The sequence below is a fragment of the Hyperoodon ampullatus genome (assembly GCF_949752795.1).
Source record: "Hyperoodon ampullatus genome assembly, chromosome: 8".
NCBI classification, from domain to species: Eukaryota; Metazoa; Chordata; class Mammalia; order Artiodactyla; family Ziphiidae; genus Hyperoodon; species Hyperoodon ampullatus.
Window position 1 is genome coordinate 61,541,527 of NC_136921.1, and position 22,912 is coordinate 61,564,438.

A 22,912-nucleotide genomic window follows, 5' to 3' on the forward strand; every position below is an offset into this window, starting at 1 on the left:
GTCACCTCAGGGCACCTGTTCTTTGCTCAGACAGGACAGGGTTAAAGGAGCAGCTGATTCGGGGGCTCTGGCTCACTCAGGCTGGGGGTAGGGAGGGGTACGTAGTGTGGGGTGAGGCTGCAGCGGCTTAGGGTGGCGTGACGTTGCACCAGCCTGAGGCGCGCAGTGTGTTCTCCCGGGTAAGTTGTCCCTGGATCACGGGACCCTGAGAGTGGTGGGCTGCACAGGCTCCCGGGAGGGGAGGTGTGGATAGTGACCTGTGCTTGCACACAGGCTTCTTGGTGGCTGCAGCAGCAGCCTGAGTGTCTCATGCCTGTCTCTGGGGTCTGTGCTGATAGCCGTGGCTCGTGTCCACCTCTGGAGCTTGTGTAGGTGGTGCTCTGAATCCCCTCTCCTCATGCACCCCGATACAATGGTCTCTTGCCTCTTAGTCAGTTCCAGAGTTTTTCCCAGACTCCCTCCCAGCTAGCTGTGGCGCACTAGCCCCTTCAGGCTGTGTTCACGCAGCCAACTCCAGTACTCTCCCTGGGATCCAAGCTCTGAAGCCTGAGCCTCAGCTCCCAGCCTCCGCCTGTCCCGATGGGTGAGCAGACAAGCAGACAAGGCTGGTGAATGCTGGTCGGCACCCATCCTCTTTGTGGGAATCTCTCCACTTTGCCCTCTGCACCCTTGTTGCTGTGCTCTCCTCCATGGCTCCAAAGATTCCCCCCCAGCACACCCCCCATCTCCATCAGTGAAGGGCTTCCTAGTGTGTGGAAACTTTTCCTCCTTCACGGCTTCCTCCCAGAGGTGCAGGTCCCATCCCTATTCTTTTGTCTCTGTTTTTTCTTTTTTCTTTTGCCCTACCCAGGTACGTGGGGAGTTTCCTGCCTTGGGGGAAGTCTGAGGTCTTCTCTCAGCGTTCAGTAGGTGTTATGTAGGAGTTGTTCCACATGTTCATGTATTTCTATTTGTGAGGAGGAAGGTGATCTCCATGTCTTAGTCCTCTGCCACCTTGAAGGTCTCCAGAATGATATCATATTGTTCTTAAATGACACTGTACCTCTATCATAAAGGTACAGTAATAGATAACAACCTGCAGAGTCTTTAAAAGTGATATAATAGCATTACTATGATTAAAGATCTGTCATTTCTTCCATCATAAGGCGTATTTAGAAATTTTATAACCCGAACATTTTAATTATTTTCAGGCATAAACTGGACTTACAAGGCCTCAGATGTAAAATTGGGTTTTTATTCCTGTTATAAAGTATTAAAATTATTTCAAAATGTAGATAACTAAAAAAAATAATTGTTTTTTTTTCACTATGGTCTTTCATCAAATGAAAAGGTTTTTTATGATCTCATTTAGAATTTTAAAGGATTACTTAAACCAAACCTGTTTTTATTAAGTTGGACAACTGACCTAAAAAGTTTTAGAGTTCCTTCCTGGAAATTCCTAAGAATAAAAAGGAAACCAATGCCCAGAGATTGACATTTTGAAATATGATCTATAATCACAATTCACATGGTACTGTAGATTGAAATATGATGTATAATTTTAAATCCTCAATTTTTATATCAGATGCATGGACATTTGAAAAAACAAGCTTAAGTTTCCAAATTATCTAAATCAGAGTTGAAAAAGGTCTTTTACAGCAACTCATAGCAGTATATATTGAGGGAAATAAAATAAAGAATATGACAGCGGTATAAGACCTAGTGTTTAATGTAAGTTACAGGTCACTTTCACCAAATTTACAGAAATGCAGAATTCTGTCTAAACAAGCTGATACATGGTTCTTCTGCTTGAATACTTCCATAATGCCAAAAGCAAGGACCACAAAAGAACTGTCTATAAGTTCTAAAAACTCTACTAGTAATTATTCTGAAGCATAGAAGAACATGCAAATTATCCATACTATAGCCTGTTAAAAGAAGCATTTCAAATTCCCTTCTCAACTGTTCTAAAACCCCAGAATGTCCCTATAGTTATCCTGCTTTATAGAAAAAGCAAGTGCTACACATATGATCTCATTCTCATGGAACTTTGTGGTACAGTCATATGAGCACAAGCTTGGGAACCAGACAGATCAAAGTCTGACTCACGGTTCCACCCCTGATTTGAAATGTGACTATGGGTGAATTACTTAATTTCACCTTCTCGTATATAAGTGGAAGTTATAATACCTAAGTTATAATACCAACATGAAGTTGTGTTAATGAAATAAGGTGTGTAAAATGAAAGAATGAAATATGCACCACCTCAGTTATTACCAATATTAACATTAATAGGATGAAAGGGTTCATTTTCCTGATTTTATAGACATTACTAAGCCAAAGCTAGATGTGCCACACTGAGGGGCAGGGCTGAATGAGAAAGAATCAAAGAGCCAAGGAGAAGCCACCAGCACTGGGAGCTATCCCTGGTGCTGCTCTCAGACCCGGGGCCCATGGCGTGTCTGGCCCTCTTACCCTTTGTTTCCAACATTCCTCAAACAAACCAAATTCTGATTTCCAATTCTTACTTTGATTTAACATGCTTCTGCTCTCTTGTGTTCCTGGCCTTAATTCCTGTTTGCTTCCCCAAGATGTTGATTTGATTATTTTCCCAAATGAAAACACAACCTGACACCAAACTGCTTCATCTGTTGGACACTTTTTGCTTTGAAGTTTTTGACCTAAAGTTATATCTCTTTATCTCTAACCCCACCAATCATGGTTATTAAAGAATGGTCAGTGTCCCTTTTCCCTAGAATTTTTTCAGGAAATCTTAAATATGCTTGTAGCAGTAATTAACAATAATCAGAAGGTTTGAAAAGAACTAAACGTATTGCTAACTCATCCCAGGAAAGTAGTAGCTAAGTACTAGTGCTAGAGCGACAAAAATATGGCTTACAAGTGTAAGCACTACTTCTCTCGTGCCCATGGCAGACATCACTAATCTATCACGGAGTTATTTTTTAATCCTTAATTTGGCCTTAGAGTCCTCAACAATTTCCAAACAGCCATTAAGGGCCAAAGATGGCATGCAAATAGAAACCTGTCTCTCATTCCTGAGTTAGTATAAACATGTGGGTTTTGAAGAAGGTTTTGCTTTTTTTCTTTTTAAAGTCTCAGTTGGAACACTGTTAGAGCATATCTTGATGGTCTGAAGAGGGTAGAAGCACCCTTACAATTCACTTACATAGAAAGCAAGTACACTGTTATTAACGAATCAGTGCTTTCTCTTCTAAGACTGGAGGTGTTAGCCTTATGTCCTGGATAAACTCCAACTTAGGTAATTACATTCTGCTTACCTCACACCCCCTGGCAATTTTTCCAAGTGAATCCAGTATTATTCTTCACTTCCTACCCTAACTTGCTGTGCAGTGTTGTGATGAGCTGTTAAACAGCTGCCATGCTTCACTCTATGACGGGGACTGTGCTTCACTGTATAATTTGTAACCATTCACTGTGTGCTTTGGAGTCTTTCACGATGTAAGTGTTACCCTAAAATGCAAGATATCATCATCATTCTAAAGGCACACAGTACAACTGCTTATTTCAGTTAAATTCAGCATAACATATTTAGAAAATACCTTATTTCATGGAAAACCATAAAAGTAGGTTAAAATACGCATGAAACATGCTACAAAGATTATATGAAAAGGTATTTAAAGAAAGCAAACTATTTATCAACTATATGAATATTCTGCCAAAGAAAGGAGTAGTAGGAAGAACAAATGCTTAAGACATTTTTATTTGAAAATACATCTGCCTTCATCAGATGGTAAAAATTCCCAATGTCACCCAAGAAAAACAGTGAAGAGAAAAATTGAACGTTAAGTCAATGGGAAATGGAGGAGTGCCAACACCTGGGGAGAAAGAGATCAAGGATAAATACATTTTTAAACATTTTCTTAATTCTCATCAGGACAGCCAGGGAATTACACAAATTTGCTATCATTGAAGACACTGAATTTTCACTACGGATTGCCTGAGGACCCTTGTAGACAGGAACGTACATTTTCACAATACTAAAAGGGGTGCAAGCAGAAGGGGCTCCTGCAGGTACATGACCTTTCCACAGATTGTTATTTAGTAGCGATGCTTTTGGTCAGTGGTTCTCAACATTGGCTGTACAATGGAATAACCTGAGGAACTTTAAGAAAAATGCTAATACCTGGGTTCCAACTCCAAAGACTGATTTCATTGATCTGAACATCAGGAATTTTTTTTAAAGCTCCCCAGGTGATTCTAATGTGCAACCAATGATGAAAACACTGCTTGAGGCTACATCTTACCAACCTGATTATAATTGTCATTTGGCTGTTTTTTTAAAGGGGGGAAAAATCACATTATTTGAGGGCTTACATATCAACATACACTATTGATACAGGACACATAATTAGATCCCAAATACATGTTTCAAGGGGTGATGCTTCATCAGCTGAGAGAGGAAAAGACTTTATCACCTGAGGATGATATTTCTCAAGGGCTGCAATTCTGATGCAATCTTTTTTGTAGTGACAAGAAGAGTTTCAGCCAGAAACAACAATTCTGTATCTAAGACTTTTTAAATTTATAGTTAAATTTAATTTATATTTAGCTCTGGGTATATTATCTGTGTTACAGATTTGTCTTCAGTAAATTATACAAGCTCATGCTAGCTTTTCCCTGCCACATACATCTGAGCCATACCTTCTCTGTTCAGAAAATAACCAATTACCCATTACCATACCAATGCTTACTTATCTACCTTCAAGTGGAAGTATGGCACCCTCAACCAACCTGCACATTCACGAGATGTAAAAGAAATACCTGCGAGCAGGAGCAGAAACAAGCTTTGAATCAAAGCCAAGGACTCAGCAATTGCATATAATGATGTGAACACTGGATTCTCTGTCTAAAGAGTAAGATGTAGCTCCACCAACTTTTACTGATTATAACAGCCTTATTCCCCAAGTGTTATAACCCCTGAAAAATAGCTGTAAAGAAAACATAACAAAGACAGACCAAAGAAGAATAAAAAATAAACAGAACAGGTAAAAAATACCTATAAGCAAGCAGGAAAGGGTGCTGGATAGCCCGAGTACTTTAAATGTCATAACTAAGGACTTACATTTTATAAAGTTATTTTAGTGAACTAAGTTAGTCATGAGAATAGATGGAAAAAAACATCAACTCAACATTATAGCGGTGTGTGGATTATCCACAGGAGAGCAAATTAAACTTTATATTCTTTAATAATCACCAAAAGCACCAGAAATTGAGGTAGCAACACAAAGAGGTCAATTCAGATGCCTGTGAGTGGCAACTAAAACTGATGAAGTATAACAGAGTAGCCAATCTGATTTTATACAGGGGAAGAGCAGGGAGATGCACACAGAATATATACCCCGTGCTCTGGGTAAAACACTGTATCTATGTTCTCTCTCACTTAACCCTCACTTCAACTCTATGATTTAATGTTAGGGAAACTAAAGATCAGAAAGGGTGACAAAATTTGACCAAGTTGCACATCTAGAAAGTGGCTGAGCCAAGACTGAAACCACCCAGGTGTGACTCACAACTTTATGTTCTTTCCTCTGCACCATGTCCTGCTATAATACATGAGACTCCTCCCCAACCTCCAACTCCCACTGTGATGTCCTCTGAACTAGTCCATCAGCTAGCCCCAAGAAGCATCAGCCAGTTACCCAAACAGGACTCAAAGACAAAAGGAGGAGTCATCTGACAGCCCTAAGGAAGAGACAGGACAAGCATATCAACAAAACTATCACACAATGGACATTTTCAATATCCTCTGGAGAAAGACATGGAGGGAATGCATAGGAAAAGTTTCTAATCATAAAGGGTAAGTAATTTATACAAAATTTACAAAGAGAAGTATAAAAAATTGATAGTTGTGTATAATATTGGTTCATTCAGAATTTTGGATACCAAGTCCCAGAAAAAAGAGATGATCAAAATCATTTTTACGTTCTGAGTATTAAATGCTGGAAACTCTTATTCCTCACTCCCAGAATAAGTTGTTTTTTTTTTTTTTTTTTTTTTTTTTGCGGTATTTGGGCCTCTCACTGTTGTGGCCTCTCCCGTTGCGGAGCACAGGCCCTGGATGCGCAGGCTCAGCGGCCATGGCTCACGGGCCCAGCCGCTCCGCGGCACGTGGGATCCTCCCAGACCGGGGCACGAACCTGTGTCCCCTGCATCGGCAGGCGGACTCTCAACCGCTGCGCCACCAGGGAAGCCCCAGAATAAGTTTTTTTATGAGAAGCCCAGTTCCTCTAAGATATTTCTGCATAACATTTACTCCTGATGAAATTGCTCTATGTTATCGATGCTGATTAAACCTATCCTACTACTATTACTAACACAATGAACAACCCTGGTCGCGCATTTCTAACCATCTCATGAGTTTTTGCAAGTGGTGTCCAAATTGTGACTGTGTTGCTATCTATAACTTCAGGTAAAAACCTCTCTGCTGCAGTTTTCTCAGCTATTAAATGAAGGAATTGGACTAGAAGATTTCTAAAGTTTCTATTTCTTAGATACTCTTCCAGTTCTGGAAAGTTCTAGTTCTATTTTTTCATAAAAATATCAACTGCCTAAAACTGAAAACAAATTTGTCCACAATAGAAATGTGGTTGACATTTTTCTCTGATTTTTCTATTTCAGTTAACAGCCCAATAATTTTAAAACCTATGAATTTTTTTCGTTCATTCTCTCCCTTGTCTTCTATTTTCAACGGAACTCATCACTTAATCCTGGATATTCTACTTTCCCATTGTCTCTTGCTTATGTCCTTTCAAATCCATTCTCACGGGCTGAGACAGAATCTCCCTCTTCAATTAGTGGAAAATAATTATAACAAGTAATTTCAGATTCGGTATTACAAAATGAGTTTTGGTATTATAACATGAAATGTAGTAGCTTTGAATAGACCCTCCCTCTCTGTACAGAATCACTTGGTCTGCTCAGGACATCAGTTGATACTTAATAGAGCAGATGTACACAGGGTTGGACTGAGATGGGTGTCGCAAACAGATAAATCAGTTCTCTACATGTAAATTAATTTACAGTTGCCAGCCATATCCATGAACTTAGACTTAGCTGATGGGAGGAAGCACTGGACTGGAGATTGAATTTTGAACAAGGAAGATATTTCTATGGATACACAAAAATATACCGTATAGGAGAGAAGAAATGCCAAAGTGATACTTCTTCTCTTGGGACCCACTAAGAACGTACATATGAATTTTAGTGTATGGACAAGGGGGAAATTAAGGAAATAACTTCTACCATTCTCATTTCATGGTGCCTAAGGAACAGCACCAAGATATTTCAGTTTAGAACAATAGGTAAAACTGAAAGAGAGGCAGGTATTTGTGCAACTAATGAGCTTACTTTTAATTAAAGAAAATTATAACTAGATTTCCTATAATAAATTCTCACTATTAGATTTGCTAAATTTTTTTTAAGTTCCATAGTTAATAGTACTGATACACAAAACTGGAATCATCCAAAACAAAAAGTGACAATTATTAAGAACTAGTTGCATAGAAACACTTATTAATAAAAATAAATTTGTAGGCAACATTGAGCCAAATATAGTAAGAACAAAAACAACCAAACTAAAGGAAAGCTTATAATTTCTAATCACTCAGAGAAGTCTTCTGTAGATAGCAGGTAACAATACAAACCTTATTAGATGTGAGAAAGGTCTGTGATTCACCTCATATTAAGTCTAAAGTACAGAAGACCCACAACACACATGACAAGAGTACACGCATAAAATACTACTTGGATATAATATTCTTAGCAATACTTCTAAGTAGAATTTTGGTACTCAGTCCAGCATGGTAAAGATAGGTCAGTATTAGAGCAAGCAATGCTGGCTTAAAAAAAAGGCGGCGGGCGGGGAGGGGGTGGGGTTGAAAAGCAAAATCATCTGATGTTCCTAAAATTACTGAAGCAATACTGGACCACAACTGGGGGCACAGTTCTGGCTCTACAGAAAATAAAAGAAATTATGTATAGGTTAATGAAAGCACTAAAGACATGGTGAGGACACATAAATTAAAGCCAATAACAACTACCATTTATTTAAGGCTCATTGTGCCTCAAGCATTTCACAAGTACCTTACATACAGTACCTCATTTAACTCTCACAGCAACCCAGTGAGACTGCTAATACTCCCCCTGTTTTACAGATGAGAGAAAATAAATGAGGTGGGAGAGGTCAAACAACTTTCTCAACATCAGCCAGCTGGTTAGCAGAAGAGGTGGTACTAGGACATAGCTCTGATATCAAAGTCAATTTTCTTAGGCACTATGCCACACATCATCATACAGTACTTGATCTCAGGATTCCTTGTCCAAAGGAACTGAAAGTGATTTAGTTATTGAACTCTGAGAAGACAAAGGGAAAATTAAGTCAATAAACTCCTGCTTATCCAGAAATGAAAGAGATCAGGAGATCTGATGTTTACAAATTCTGCACCTGGTTTTCATAAGACAGTAACAAATGACAAGAAATAGGTAATATCTTGGACTTATCAAAAATAAACTTGACCTGTATCAAGTATGTCAAAGGAAGGAGCAAAACATCTAGAAAAGTGGGTCAATGTAACAAATCACACAAGGTTCTAAATGATGACACAGAGGTAAGAGAGGATACTTCCTGCTGGTCAGCTCCATCTAAATGACCCGCCAACATCTCCAGCTCAACATATAACACTCTGAATTCACCATCTTCGGATAAGCAATCTATTTCTCAATTCCAGCAGAATGGATATTCTCCCAGTCACTATGGTCAATACTTCAAGATTATCCCTGACCACTCCTCTATCAAGTAAGTTACCCCACCAACTTGCCAAGTCTACAACCAGTGTAATTATGTGTATTTCCTCCTCTTCATCCATAAGCCGCCTCCCTAGTTCATCTTTAATAATGTATTCTAGTAGTTTTTTGTTTCTCTGCTTCCTGTTTCTTACCCCATTGATATTCATTTGTCAATATCAAATTCCCCATTTTATAATCTAGCCATGGCTCACAAATGCTTATAGGCTAAAGTCCAAATTCCTTGGCCTTAATTCCCATTTCTAGTCTTACCACCTACCTCTTCACCCAATTAAGACAAAGGTAGTTATTCTCTTCTAGGTGCAATGATCATTCACTGCCACAAATCTGGTTGCAACTACTCTCTCTCTCTTCATAATGTGCCCTTGTACTCACTCTATCTCACCCCCACTTTCCCTCATAGCAAGAAATAACACGGCATTAATGGAAGCAGCATATTGGAGCCAGACAGTTGGGTAGCTACAGGATTTCAGGCAAGCTTAACTTAACTTCTGAACCTCTTTTCTCACTTGCAAAATGAGCATAATAGTACCTAGCTTGCAGGTGGCTGGTAAAGATTGGAAATAATATACATAAAGTGTATGCTCAGAAAAGGCACTGGATAAATGATGCGGATAATTATTATGCCGAAAGCTTAGTCAGTCTTTAATGCCCAGCTCAAATGTCATAAAAAGCACTCAGTTTTTTTTTTCTACCTTATACTTGGAGTCACCTGACTATGCCTATCATTTCTACAAAGCTCTTACAATTAAGGATCTTGTCTTATACATCCTTATTTCCCAGAATACCTTGTATTTACCACACAGGCTTTTTTAAATTATTAAAAGCCACAATTTATTGATCTCCAGAGAATATGCCCTTCCAATATCCAGATATTTGTTTCTGACATTTAGGATTAGAGTTTCTGGAATTAAGTTACTAGGAAGGATGTAGTGATAAACAGAATATTGCTTGGCGATTGTGGAATCAGAGCAAAGGGAGTTGGATTAGTAGAGATGATATCTTAATGATGCCATGGTAAATTCTGGTGAATTTTCTCTGCTCTTCAAGAGAGTGTACTTCTGTTGTGACTCATCTTCTAGATACAGCATCTCTTTTCCTTTGCTTCTGGTTCTTGAATCTTGTTTCCATGTACTCTACATTTCATGCAGATTGCAGCCCTTCTGTTAACACATTCTTTTGTTAAGCCATTGCTGTCTTTTCCAGTCAATCATATTTTTCCTGTAGTTAAGTGCCCAGTAAGACTGGTTGGACTTGGGGGCTCTAAACGTCTCTCAACCATCCACTTTTAGACGATATTTCAAGGTGAGCTTTGTTCACAGATGACCAATCTCATGGTAATAATCTGCCATACTCTTGAGCCTATAATATACTACCAGGCTCATTAACCCTTTAAGTTCGCAGACTGTGTATTATTATACCCATTTCAGAGGTAAGCAAATAGCAAGCTTTTAATAAACGATGGGTGAACAACAGGATGAATAAAATCTCAAAGAATTAAATTACTGTTAAGTATATTTTATTGTATCTAATTACTTTGAAGCACATTTTTAAAGAATTTCCTATATAATAAAGTTTTTTATCTGGAATTTCTTAGGGAATAAGCCATTCTGGGTGAGAGATTATTCCGGTAGCTTACTGTTGAATGGTACATTCCAAGCTGTTTATTTTTTAATGGAAAGTTTTCTAAAATACCCCCAACATTCTTTACAAGAACACTGAACTAAAATGACTTCTGTACCCACTCACCATTCCACACGCCAGTACCACAAGGAATGCGTATGTTTTATAGGTGCCAGGCAGATGTGGACAGCGGCACATGTGACTTTTTCTCTTGCGTACTCACACTACTAAAGTATTGCATTTGGCTGGTGTGATGGGGACTGACAAGATATAAGACAGTCCCTACCTTTATTTGAATTAGTAGTAAACTTCAGATCCTCAGGTATTCTATAAAATTACTAGGGTTTTCAGAATTTTGTTCCCCCTTACTTTTCAGCTTGGAGTCATACTGAACGGGCGACCTGTCAAAAATCCTGTCAACTGAAAACCACAATGGTGATGATGGGAATCATAATAAAACCACTAACATTTACGTAACACTAACTGGGTTGTAGGCACTGAGCTCAGTCACCATATGGTAGTAATTATTTCCCTCCTCCTAATAAGCCAAAGATGCAGGTACTATTTCAATTTCCATTTTACAGACGGTAAAACTGAAGCTCCGGGAGGTTAAGTAATGTATTCTAGGCTGAACAGTGGTAGCAAGTGGTAAGAAGCCAAATGAGAATCCCAGTACACCATACTGCTGACTCCCACCTTTTATTCAGCACTACCCAGAATGGAATGATTTGAACAAGTGATTTTTAGAAAGATAACCAAAGTTTGATCCTTTAAACATCAAAGTCATTTACTTGAAATCTTTCTAAATAATATGCATTGCATATAGCCCTCCTGTAATAAACAAGAGTATATAACGTAACTCGCTCTTGCCTTGATGGCTTTACACTAATGATCGTTCATTGCTCTATAGGGAAGCTTGGCGATGCCCTTTGAGCCTGAAGAGGGAAAGAAAGCCTAAGCAGACCTTTTGCTGTGGTTTGAGTTTGTCGCATGACATTCATCTCCATTTTGCAACAGCCCTGCTCCATGACTCCCTTTGGGTTGATGAGGCAGTCCCTGAGAACATTCTTAGATTTTTAGTTATTTCTCTACCCTGTAATCTGTGACCTTTACTTCTGACCTCCCAAATATCTTAGGACAGGACTACGAGGACCTGAAAAAATGTACATCAAATCTCTGATGTAAAATCAACTCAAATGTTCTCTATACGCGAGGAGAACAGGGGTAAATCATCCTATAACAAAAGGATAGGCTTTTGTTGTTGCTGCTGAATTCAGAGTGCTTTTTTTGGTGAGGCTACTATTATTACCTAAGTTGATGAGAGCAGAAATCTGTTATAATTAGGCATTAACATGGATAATAATTTCTTTAAAAAGTACATTTGAAAAAGCAAAAGTTCGTTCTACGTAACTTCAGACCAACAGAGGGATGGTATATATATGCTGAAACCAAACTCTCTTCTCTTAAGGGGAGTAAGAGGAAGGTGGTTACAATACAATCGCAGCATGAAAGATTTGCATTAGATACAAAGGAGATTCTTGACAGTGAGTGGTGTTAAACATTGGAATGTTTATCAGAAGTTTTTTTTTAAGTACACTGATTCTATAAAAAAATTTTTTAATGACATTCAAAAGAAACACATTTTTATATTCATTTTGGAGAACAAAAATAATTGTTAGCAAATATGGAGATGTTTAAATTTATAAAAGCAAAACTCTTCTTCTTCTACTTCAGACCTAGATTAATATTAAAGAAGACAGTACCCACACTTCATTATTTCATAGAGCAAAGGCGGTAGTTTTACTAATACTCTAACACTAATACTTTCTCAAAACATCTGAGAAATATGACCACATGTGGTAAGAAGATTAAGGTGCTTTCTGGCAACCCCCCCCAAAAGCAGAACTCTGGACTACAGAAAACAGAAAGTTTTCAGTGGGGAGCCATGGGGGCTGCCTTCTGTCTTATCAATCCACAGGTTCTCAAATTACAGATCTGCTGTTGTTTTCTGACACATCTGCTTTGCAATGTAAAATAGTGTTTTCTTTTTTTTTTTTTTTTTTTTTTTTGTGGTACGCGGGCCTCTCACTGTTGTGGCCTCTCCCGTTGCGGAGCACAGGCTCCGGACGCGCAGGCTCAGCAGCCATGGCTCACGGGCCCAGCCGCTCCGCGGCATATGGGATCCTCCCAGACCGGGGCACGAACCCGTATCCCCTGCATCGGCAGGCGGACTCTCAACCACTGCGCCACCAGGGAGGCCCTAAAATAGTGTTTTCTTTAATAAGAATTCTTCAAAAAGCCCTTAGGCTCCTCGCCTTTGTTTGCACAGCCTGAGAGTTTTCATTTAAAGTTTCCACACTGTTTTTAAAATTCTCCTTTTTTTGTTTCTAAAATAGGCAAAGTCCATAAACCTCTGTTTGGCTTCACATTTTAGCTACATGGAAAAAGGTGGAGAGAAATGTGCAGAGAAATTCTTAAAGTTTCAATAAATGAGATTACTCCAAACGACCAACATTGTTCTCCTCCCTCCTTTGCTGTCAAAAATGTAGGAAGGAGGCAAGCAGAGATGCTCTTCATATAACCCCTCTTCCCAGGAAGTAAAAATCTATGAAATGAGGAAACTCACAGGTAAAATCCACTCTTTTTTACTCTACGGCAACTCTGACAATCCAATATTATGGAAAATAGGAATATATAGATAATGAAATGATCACAGAAACATATGAAATTTTTTCTTAATAATCACAGTGAGGTTGATACTTGATGTTCTCTGTGTTGACTGAATTGGACCTGAAACCCAGATAAGTACATATTTCTCAACCCAAAGTATACATGCTTCAATTAGCTCCAAGTCCAAACTTCAACTCCCAAGGATACAGTATCCATTCATCCCCTCATGAAAAAAAAAATGAATGAATGATTTTTTTAAGGTCTCCACTGGAAACACATACGTTTGATCTTTTTATGTTAATTATGTGCAACCATAATAAAAAATTAAACTCATTTTTCACAATACAATGGGACAGAGGAGGCAGGCAAATGACAAACATATACAAGTATCAGGCCTTGACAGCCTGAGCATTTATCTCTCTTCACCTTTAATCCAACTGAATGCTATTTGAAGCAGATGATATCCACTTTGAAGCTCCCTGATGGAATTCCTCCGGAAAACATGATCTTTTTCAAGGATAAGGGATGCCACTTTGTAATTCACTGTATTTCTACAATTCATTCTTATGTGGTTCAATTTGTTGGGGGTGGAGATTATCTAGTTACATAAAAATCATGGATACGCCCTCAGTACCAAATATTACAAGGGAGACAGATGGAAGAAGTCTGATGCTGTGCAGATGTATGTAATCAGCTACATCCTTATCATCTAATATGATGGATTGGGGACTGTCCTGTAAGACAGGTGTCATGCTATAAGCTAACTTGTAAGGGAAGAGAGTTTGGATAAATGACAAGATACCTAGAAATTGAAAAAATAAAATAGTTTTCTTATACATGAAATAATGGTGTGAGTCTACAGCTGTTTCTTTGACATATTCTTCCTATTCTGCTTCTTTAGGCAAATTTTCAATTTGACTATGAGAATTCTTTCTTAAAATTGTTCATTCTTCCTTAAGTCAAGAAAAGCACGATCTCTTTTCCATAAGGAGTTAACTGGACTTGGGTTGAGGTTCTATTCTCAGCTCACTGGACAGAAAGCGACAGGGCCAGGATTCACACTATGGCTTTCGGCTCCACAGACAGTTCTCCATTAGGACGCTCAACAAATATATTTTAATTGCTCATTCCTTTTCAGGTGTCCTCTTTTTCAAAACTTCAATCTTTTGAAAGTCTGCTTTCTAAGACCTGTGTTCTTTCTTTCATAACATTACCATGACATGTTCCCTTTCACTCAACATTTCCATCAATTCTCTTTTATAAATCATTTGTTCTTCACTGGCCAAAATCACATACCAGGGTCCAAAACCTCTCTTTTCAGGGCAGGCAGTGTAGAAAGACTTTTAAGAGGTTGGGTTCTAAAATAGGGTAAAAAATGTGTTTGATTTCTACCTATACCTTTACTATCTGTATGAGTGTAGGCAAAAAGCTACTTATATTTGTATGGCTGGGTTTCTTCAACTATAAATGGAAAATATCTTTTAGAATTGCTGGAAGAATAAAATGCTAAAATATGTATAATATGCTTAGCATAATGCTGGGCTAAAATAAGACTCAGGAAGGTTAGCTGTTATGGTTAGCTCTACCTTCTAAAGATGACACTGTCAGAAAGCAAGTTGCAAATTCCTCAGATGTTCTGATTTCATAAGACTGAGACCTGTGCAAAGGTCTGGATATATAAAATTCCCTAGTTCTACTAGGCTTTGCCTTTATGACAGTTGCATGATCTAGAGTAGGAAAATATTGGCTTCCTCTAGTCAACATCTAGCTCAGTAAGCTGCAGAATTGCTCCCTTTTTCCCTCTCCATCACACACCATCAGCACCATGGAGCTCTATGTGAAATTTGCCCTCTTGAAATGCACAGTAAAAATTCCTTCATTTTCAATCTAATCTATATCCTTTAACACAGAATAGTCATCCTCTTCAGTACATTCCAGTTGTGAGTCTCATCCCACTAAGTCTTGAGATCACATTTATATTTTGGTATGCTGCAAGCTGAATATCTGTATTTCTTCAAAATTCATATGCTGAAATCCTGACTTCCAATATAATGCTTTTAAGAGATGGGTGCTTTGGGAGGTGATTAGGTCATGAGGGTGGAGCCCTCATGAATGGGATTAGTGCCCTTATGAAAGACAGCTCAGAGAGCTCCCTTACCCTTTGTACCACATAAGGACACAGTGGGAAGACAGCCATCTATGAATCAGAAGGCAGGCCTTCACCAGACATCAAATCTGCCAGAGCCTTGATCTTAGACTTCCCAGACTCCAGAACTGTGAGAAATAAATTTCTGTTGTTTATTAGCCCCCCACCAATCTATGGTATTTTCTTATAGCAGACTAAAAGGACTAAGACATGGTATTAATATTATAAAATCTGTTTTGTTGACTACCGATCATCTATCTGGCAGGCTTGGATGCCTTCAGTGCTGAAGGAGCCAATATATATACACCCTAGCAGCAAACGGAGATATGGTACATGAAAAGGCTCCAGTCAGAAAAATCCAAAAAAGGTGTCTTACTGAAATGTTCCCTGGTCACCTAAGCTTACAGACATTGCAACTGCATGAAGAAGGGTTAGATGTTTATTATCTTCCTTTAGGTGAACATGGTTCATGTACATCCTAGAGTAAGGCATGACATTTAGCTCCATTTGCTGTCATTTATAATTTCTGCCAAAAGTGGGTTATGAATTTCCCTATATTCTTAAAGAGAATTTTCTAGCTACCATTTAATCTTTCTTAATAAATCACAGTTATCCATTTGATGTACAAGCTATACAATCATGGAGGAATGTCTGCAGGGGTTCATCCATGTGCAGAGTTGCCTGTACTGCCCTAGAATGGCTCCAGGCTGCCATGCTTTTTCACTTCTCATATATTTTTTTAAACAGTTTATCTCTCTCCTCCCTTGTTGTCAAGCTGTCAGTCAGCTGTCACTTTTCACTGCTGTCAGTGAGCCTGCCTTTATCGCACCCCCAATTTGATGCTGCTAATCTGCTGTCAGCTGAAAAATCAGATAATCAAGACCTATGAAACTGCATTCACAATAAGTGGTGAGCTGAGCACCAGATGGAGATTTTGAGATAGGAGTTCCAGTTTCTGCTCTGTCTATATCTAGCTGTGTGATTACCAGAAGACACTTAACTTCTCTGGGTCTTGGTGCCTTCATCTTTAAAATATGGAGCAGAGCCTGTGTGTGTGTGTGTGTGTGTGTGTGTGTCTGTGTGTGTCTGTGAGTGTGTGTGTGTGAGTGTGAGAGAGGGAGAGGGAGAGAGAGGGAGAGGGAGAGGGAGAGGGGGAGAGAGAGAGAGAGAGAGCGAGCGAAAGAGAAAGAGAAAGAAAAAGAGATCTCACCTAGACTTGAAGGCTGTTTCTCTCCCTACCAGAAAAAAACGTATGAAACTTTTTTGTGAGTTAACAGCATGCAGGGTGGGGCACCACTGACCCTTTAATTGTTGAATTCAAGGATAATTTTAGTCATCACTTTATTTAACCTCATGCCTCTGAATTCACTACCAATCATCTCCTTAAAACTCTCTTCCCTTTATTCCATAGGATAATTCTCTCATTGATGACCTCCTGACTCTTTTATCTTTTCTTCTCATTTCAATCCTGGGCTCTTCCTCCACTAACCCCTTATGGGTCAAGAGTGGGAAAGGCCAGTCCAAAGCTAAAGATCAGGGTCATAATGAGAAACTGGCAATATGCCTGAGAAGCAGCACCTGTGTCCTGGAAGCCAACTTGAAGACTGTGTCACGGTGTGCCCAATGCTGCTGATGTGTGATGTAAGATGAGGACTGAGAACTGACCACAGGATTTAGAGGCATGGAAGTCATCAGGGACCTGGACAAAAACAGTCTCAGTGGAGTAGCTTTAAGAAAGAACAATGGGAATGAAATTGGAAACAAGTGTAAACAACTCTTTCAAGAGGTTTTGCTACTAGGAGAAATAAAGAAATGAGGTAGTAGCAGAGAAAGAAGTGGAATCAAGAGAGAATATTTTTAAGATGTAAAACAAATAGCATTTTTTTGTATGCTAATAGGAACCATCCAGAAAAGAGGCAAACGGATGGCGCAGATCAGAGAAAAAAAAATGCTAGAAAAATAATTTTTAGGTATGCAAGAAGGATGGGCTCCAGCAAAGTGGAAACAGGGCCTTAGTCAGAAGTAAGGTCAATCCATCAATAGTTACAGGTGTGAAGATAAAAAATATGCACCCAGAAGCACATAATTGGGTAGATGTAATGGTGGCAGCATATAGAAATTCTCTTCTGATTGCTTCTATTTTTTTCAGTCATGATCTGAGAAGGAAGACAGAAGATTTGGTATTAAAAGCTTACAAAGAAAGTAAAATGCATGATTAGTTATTTAGAACAGGGGAATTATGGTACACTCGCCATGCAGCGCAACAGGTCCATGTGGATTTAGGGGTCATGAATTTAGAGTAGGCTAGTAAGTACGGCTGGAGGTTTTCCTCCTAATCAAATATTAAAGAAAAGGTGCAAAAGATTTGAGAGTACACGCAAGAAAGGAAGTACGATGACAGAATGTGGAAGTTAAACTGGAGAAAGAAGGAGGAAAATTAGGACAAGAGAAGAATGAACATAATGAGCTGGCTCCTTACCATCATTGGATGCTAGGTTCTGGCGAAGCCAAAAGACTGCTTGAGTCAGGATGATAAAAAGAATATATAAAGGAACCTCTTTATTTATATTAGGCTGTTCCCTTGGCAGAGTACTTCTTTACTTTCACGTGTTAAAAGAGGGCAAAGGGGAAGACAGTCCTTTATATTCAGGTGGTAATAAATGTGCTAAGTTATAAAACAATGGGGATGAAGGAGTTAATAAGATGAATTAAACTTTATTAAGGTTCTGTTATGTGCCAGGCACTCGGCTGGGCATTTGGCACACATTATTTCATTTAACAGCTACATCATGCCTATGAGGGGATAAGGTAAATATAATCATAACCATTAAAGAACCTAAGCTCAGGGTCATTACACTTGCACAGGTCACAGAGCTAGTATGTGGTGGTCAAGACTCGAATATGTGCATGACTAACTACAGTATTTTAGAGCTTTCCTACTTCAAAATGTTTTAGTACATATAATGAAATATTTTCAAGTGAATATTCTTTCTTGCTACTATTTTTCTGGTCTTTGAGAATGAGGCAGTGGAGGGGTGAGGAAGGTAATAGGTACAGCAGGTACTACAAGCCCAATACTGAATTTCTGTATGACAGACATGCTCTGAGTTTTAACAGTTATCAACTTTATAAATCCTCAAATATTTTGCTGAAATATGGCTTTTCCCCTTCCCTGATTAATATACCTTATATTATATATTATTAGAGCACATTATATTAATAATTTAAGTATATGTTGTGTTTTGTTTTTAAATTAAATTTGAGAGAAAGATAGAAGCGTTCAAAATTTTTTTTATTTTTAATCACCTTGGTTATTTTGCCTTTGGAATTACTAAATATTTTTCAACATCTCAACAAAATAATACTCTTTTAAGACTGCAGGCATTAGAATGATTGTCATTCATGCAAATAATCACTTACTTACACTATATGAGTTTGGGTTGGATAAAGCAAATTACCATTTGAAAATAATTCAAATAACACTCTGGGCTAAGACCTTGCTTATGAATGTTATCTTGGCCACAATATTTTTTAACCTTCTTCCATTTAGCTAGATTTATTCATGGTAATACAGTCCAAATTAATAAACTATTCAATTGCCACAGGTGTATTAAACATAGGATGTTGTAGGACTATATCAGATACAAGTGAATTTTAAAACATACTATTTATTTGGAATTCTATAGCAGTAATAATTAAGATGTGCTATAACTACCTATTCACTTAAAGATGTGCATTTTGACGATATATTATTATGTGAAAAACTTAAAGCATGTCAAAAAATAAGGTTCAAAATATTATCTAAAGCAGCGGTCCCCAACATTTTGGCACTAGGGACCGGTTTCATGGAAGACAATTTTTCCATGAACTGGGGGATGGTTCAGGCGGTACTGCGAGCAATGGGGAGCGAGGGGGAGCGGCACATGAAGCTTCGCCCGCTTGCCCACCACTCACCTCCTGCTGTGCAGCTCGGTTCCTAACAGGCCCAGGGGTTGGGGACCCCTGATCTAAAGTATAAGCTGTGTTCTAGCTAATCACAGATCTAAAGTATAACAATCATATTTTTCAGAAGTTGACATTCTCTCATCACACATACGAAAATTATATATTACAAATACATATTATACACATATTTACATATATATGAAAATCAATTGTGATCTTAGTTTCACTTAGCTTTATAGTTTTCAAAACTGTAAATAAATCATTAAGTATTTTTGACAAATGACCTATACTGACAGGAAGATTAGATAGTTAACAGAAAATTTAATCAAAAGTCATAGAGTCTAAGTTTTAATACAGTCTCTGACAGTAATCAGCAGTGTGAGCACAAGCCAGTCTGCTTCTCCGGCCTTCTGTTTTCTGAACTCCATAAAGTAAGGATCAGGCAAGTTGTTCTAACTTAAATTTTATGACTCACTAGCTTGATTTGGTATTAGGCAGATTTTTCTTCAATGCAATATTAACTAGTAAGACACTTAAATCAGTATTAGGGGTGTGGAAGAGTGGGTGTCCCCACAGCAAAATCTGGGTGAACTCAGTAAGTCCAGAACATAGAGATTAATGCTGACCTCCTGCATAGCATATGTGGACATTAAATTGTCTCCTGCCTTCATTTCAAGGATGGGGAAGAAACAGCTGTCCCTGAACTCTTTTTAAGGACACAGTCAGTTACAAAACAGCAGCATCCCCAGCTAGTATGAGTCCCACTGAAGTAAACTTTCTATTCACAAGGGGAAAATATTCCTGGTGGTAGTAAAAACAATTTTCCTAGGTTTAATCAAAAGTGAAAAGGAATTCTAGAATGTTCCCTTTGAGCCACATCATCCATTGCTAATTCAGGGTGGGCCCAGCGATAAGGGTAATAAAAAATATCCTTAGTGACTGAGAAAAAGAAATGGCAATTAAGTGCATTTGCAACCCAATATAGAAGACCTAACTCTTTACTAAGATAATATAAATAATAAAAAACGGGAGAAGGGGAAAAAAAACCAGAAAAAACAGCATGGGAAATGAAAGTAATCTAAGCAGTAAAATTTAACACTGATTTACTTAGAAGTTACTATTATACATATAAACCAATGGGCATAAGCTGAATACAAAGGTTGATACCTATGCTTGACAATGACTTCTGTAGCAAAACAACAAATAAAACAGTAAGCGTTAAAAGCCAAAGCACCTTGCTTTGGCAAACAAATAAATAAGAGAAAAGAAAGGAAGAACTCAGTATCAGAATTAACCATTCAGTGACAGGTTGGACACATGATTATTTAAAATCTTTGTAAATCACAGCATGGCGAAATAGAACTTGATTCTCTAACTAATCATGCTTATGCTGAAAAGTCAAAATTGGCAAGAACATCACCGATTTTTACGCATTTGGGGAATAATTTATGACACAATATTGAAAGTGGAGTTAAACATACTGACCTGCTCACATCAGGAAACCTGATGGGAAAGTAAATAACTTGGCACTTGGGTCTGATGATGCTTTCCAGATCTTTGGGTCTGTGATCAGGAATCAGCTTCATGAATTTTCCAATAGAAGTAAGAAATGACTCCATATTAAAAACCGAGTTGAATACCACCACATCAGCCACCAGGCTGCAAAGGGAAAGGATAAATGCATATGGTGAGCCCACACTTGTTCAGTTACTTTTATAAGCCTAAGACTTCTTTATTAATCAGAGTTTATACTGCACCCTGGGTTTGCAAAGAACTCTGCACTTCCTACCAGTATTTATCAAAATGACTCTAATAGATAAGTTAGTTTCATTAGCATTATATCAAGGGAAGGTAGATTATTGGCATCAGAGAGGAAAGGCAGGAGAGGAATTAAGTGATTTAATGGGATCCTATGACGCTTCAAACCAAAGTATTGGGTTGGCCAAAAAAGTCCGTTTGGTGTTTTCCGTAAGATGGCTCCAGTAGCACTTTAGTTGTCTTCAACTTAATAATTTTGTTAGATTGCATTGTGACAGCTGTCATATCAGCGTGCCTTTAAAAAAAAAAAATCAAAATTGGTGAATTTCTGTGTAGCCATTTTAATATTGAAGATGGGAGAAAAAAAGCAACATTTTCGGCATATTATGCTTTATTATTTCAAGAAAGGTAAAAACTCAACTGAAACGCAAAAAAAAAAAAAAAAAAAGGTTTGTGTGGTGTATGGAGAAGGTGCTGTGACTGACTGAACATGTCAAAAGTGGTTTGCAAAATTTCGTGCTGCAGATTTCTCGCTGGACGATGCTCCATGGTCCAGTAGACCAGTTGAAGCCGATAGTGATCAAATCGAGACATTAATTAAGAACAACCAATATTACACCATGCAGGAGATAGCTGACATAATCAAAATATCCAAATCAAGCGTTGAAAGTCATTTGCGCCAGCTTGGTTACGTGAATCGGTTTGGTGTTTAGGTTCCATGTAAGTTAAGCGGAAAAAGACCTTGACCGTATTTCTGCGTGCGACTCTCTACTTAAACGTAATGAAAACGTTCCGTTTTTAAAACAAATTGTGATGGGCGATGAAAAGTAGATACTGTACAATAATGTGGAACAGAAGAGATGGTGGGGCAAGGGAAATGAACCACCAACAACCACATCAAAAGCCAGTCTTCATCCAGAGAAGGTGATGTTGTGTATTGGTGGGATTGGAAGGCAGTTCTCTATTGTGAGCTTTTTCTGGAAAACCAAACGATTAATTCCAACAAGTACTGCTCCTAATTAGACCAACTGAAAGCAGCACTCGATGAAAAGCGTCCAGAATTAGTCAACAGAAAACGCATAATCTTCCATCAGGATAACGCAAGACCGCGTTTCTTTGATGACCAGGCAAAAACTGTTACAGCTTGACTGGGATCAAGCTGATTCATCTGCCGAATTCACCAGACATTGCACCTTCAGATTTCCATTTATTTCGGTCTTTACAAAATTCTCTTAATGGAAAAAATTTCAATTCCCTAGAAGACTCTAAAAGGCACCTGCAACAGTTCTATGCTCAAAAAGATAAAAAGCTTTGGGAAGACGGAATTATGAAGCTGCCTGAAAGACGGTAGAAGGTAGTGGAACAAAACAGTGAATATGTTGTTCAATAAAGTTCTTGGTGAAAATGAAAAATATGTCTTTCATTTTTACTTTAAAAACCGAAGGAACCTTTTGGCCAACCCAATGTATTTTTCCGCAACGCCAGGAATTTTCAATATTATCACCAAGTACAGGAGGACCTTTTTCTTCGTGGCCCTATTACCCATGTTGGGTCTCTATGTCAGTGATGTACTTCGTTTTACACCACAGTACTGAGAACAGAACACTTGCCATACTTTTCACTGCCTTCAAGGAGATTAATCCAGATAAAGCTATTTCATACTAAGAGCATACCTTCATAACATGTGGTTAAAGTCTATTTCTCATTTTAACCCTTGCTTCAAGAACCTGTTAGGTTTTTTAAAGTTCTGAGACTACACAGGAAGGATTATATAGAAACTCTACAAATAACTTATTTTTTTATTATATTAGATTTGGAGTAGTCAGAGAAATAGAAGAAATTGGTGAAAATGGATCCAGAAATCCATACCACTAGGTCCTACTGATTACATAATGTATTAAAAAGGACCACAACACCACGGACCTTCAGAATTAAATGAAAGAAATA

The 22,912-nt window shown here is 38.2% G+C and overlaps 1 protein-coding gene across 2 annotated transcripts in view; it reads right to left on the minus strand.

Moving 5' to 3' along the window:
* The window catches only part of GTDC1 (glycosyltransferase like domain containing 1), a gene marked incomplete at its 3' end in the record, with an annotated part of 324,823 nt that overhangs the window by 182,413 nt on the left and 119,498 nt on the right, over positions 1-22,912 (minus strand). For both annotated transcript variants that reach the window (XM_079710265.1, XM_079710264.1), the window contains one exon: positions 20,693-20,866. In XM_079710265.1, coding sequence (XP_079566391.1) covers positions 20,693-20,866 — 174 coding nt within the window. The remainder of the gene's footprint in view (positions 1-20,692; positions 20,867-22,912) is intronic.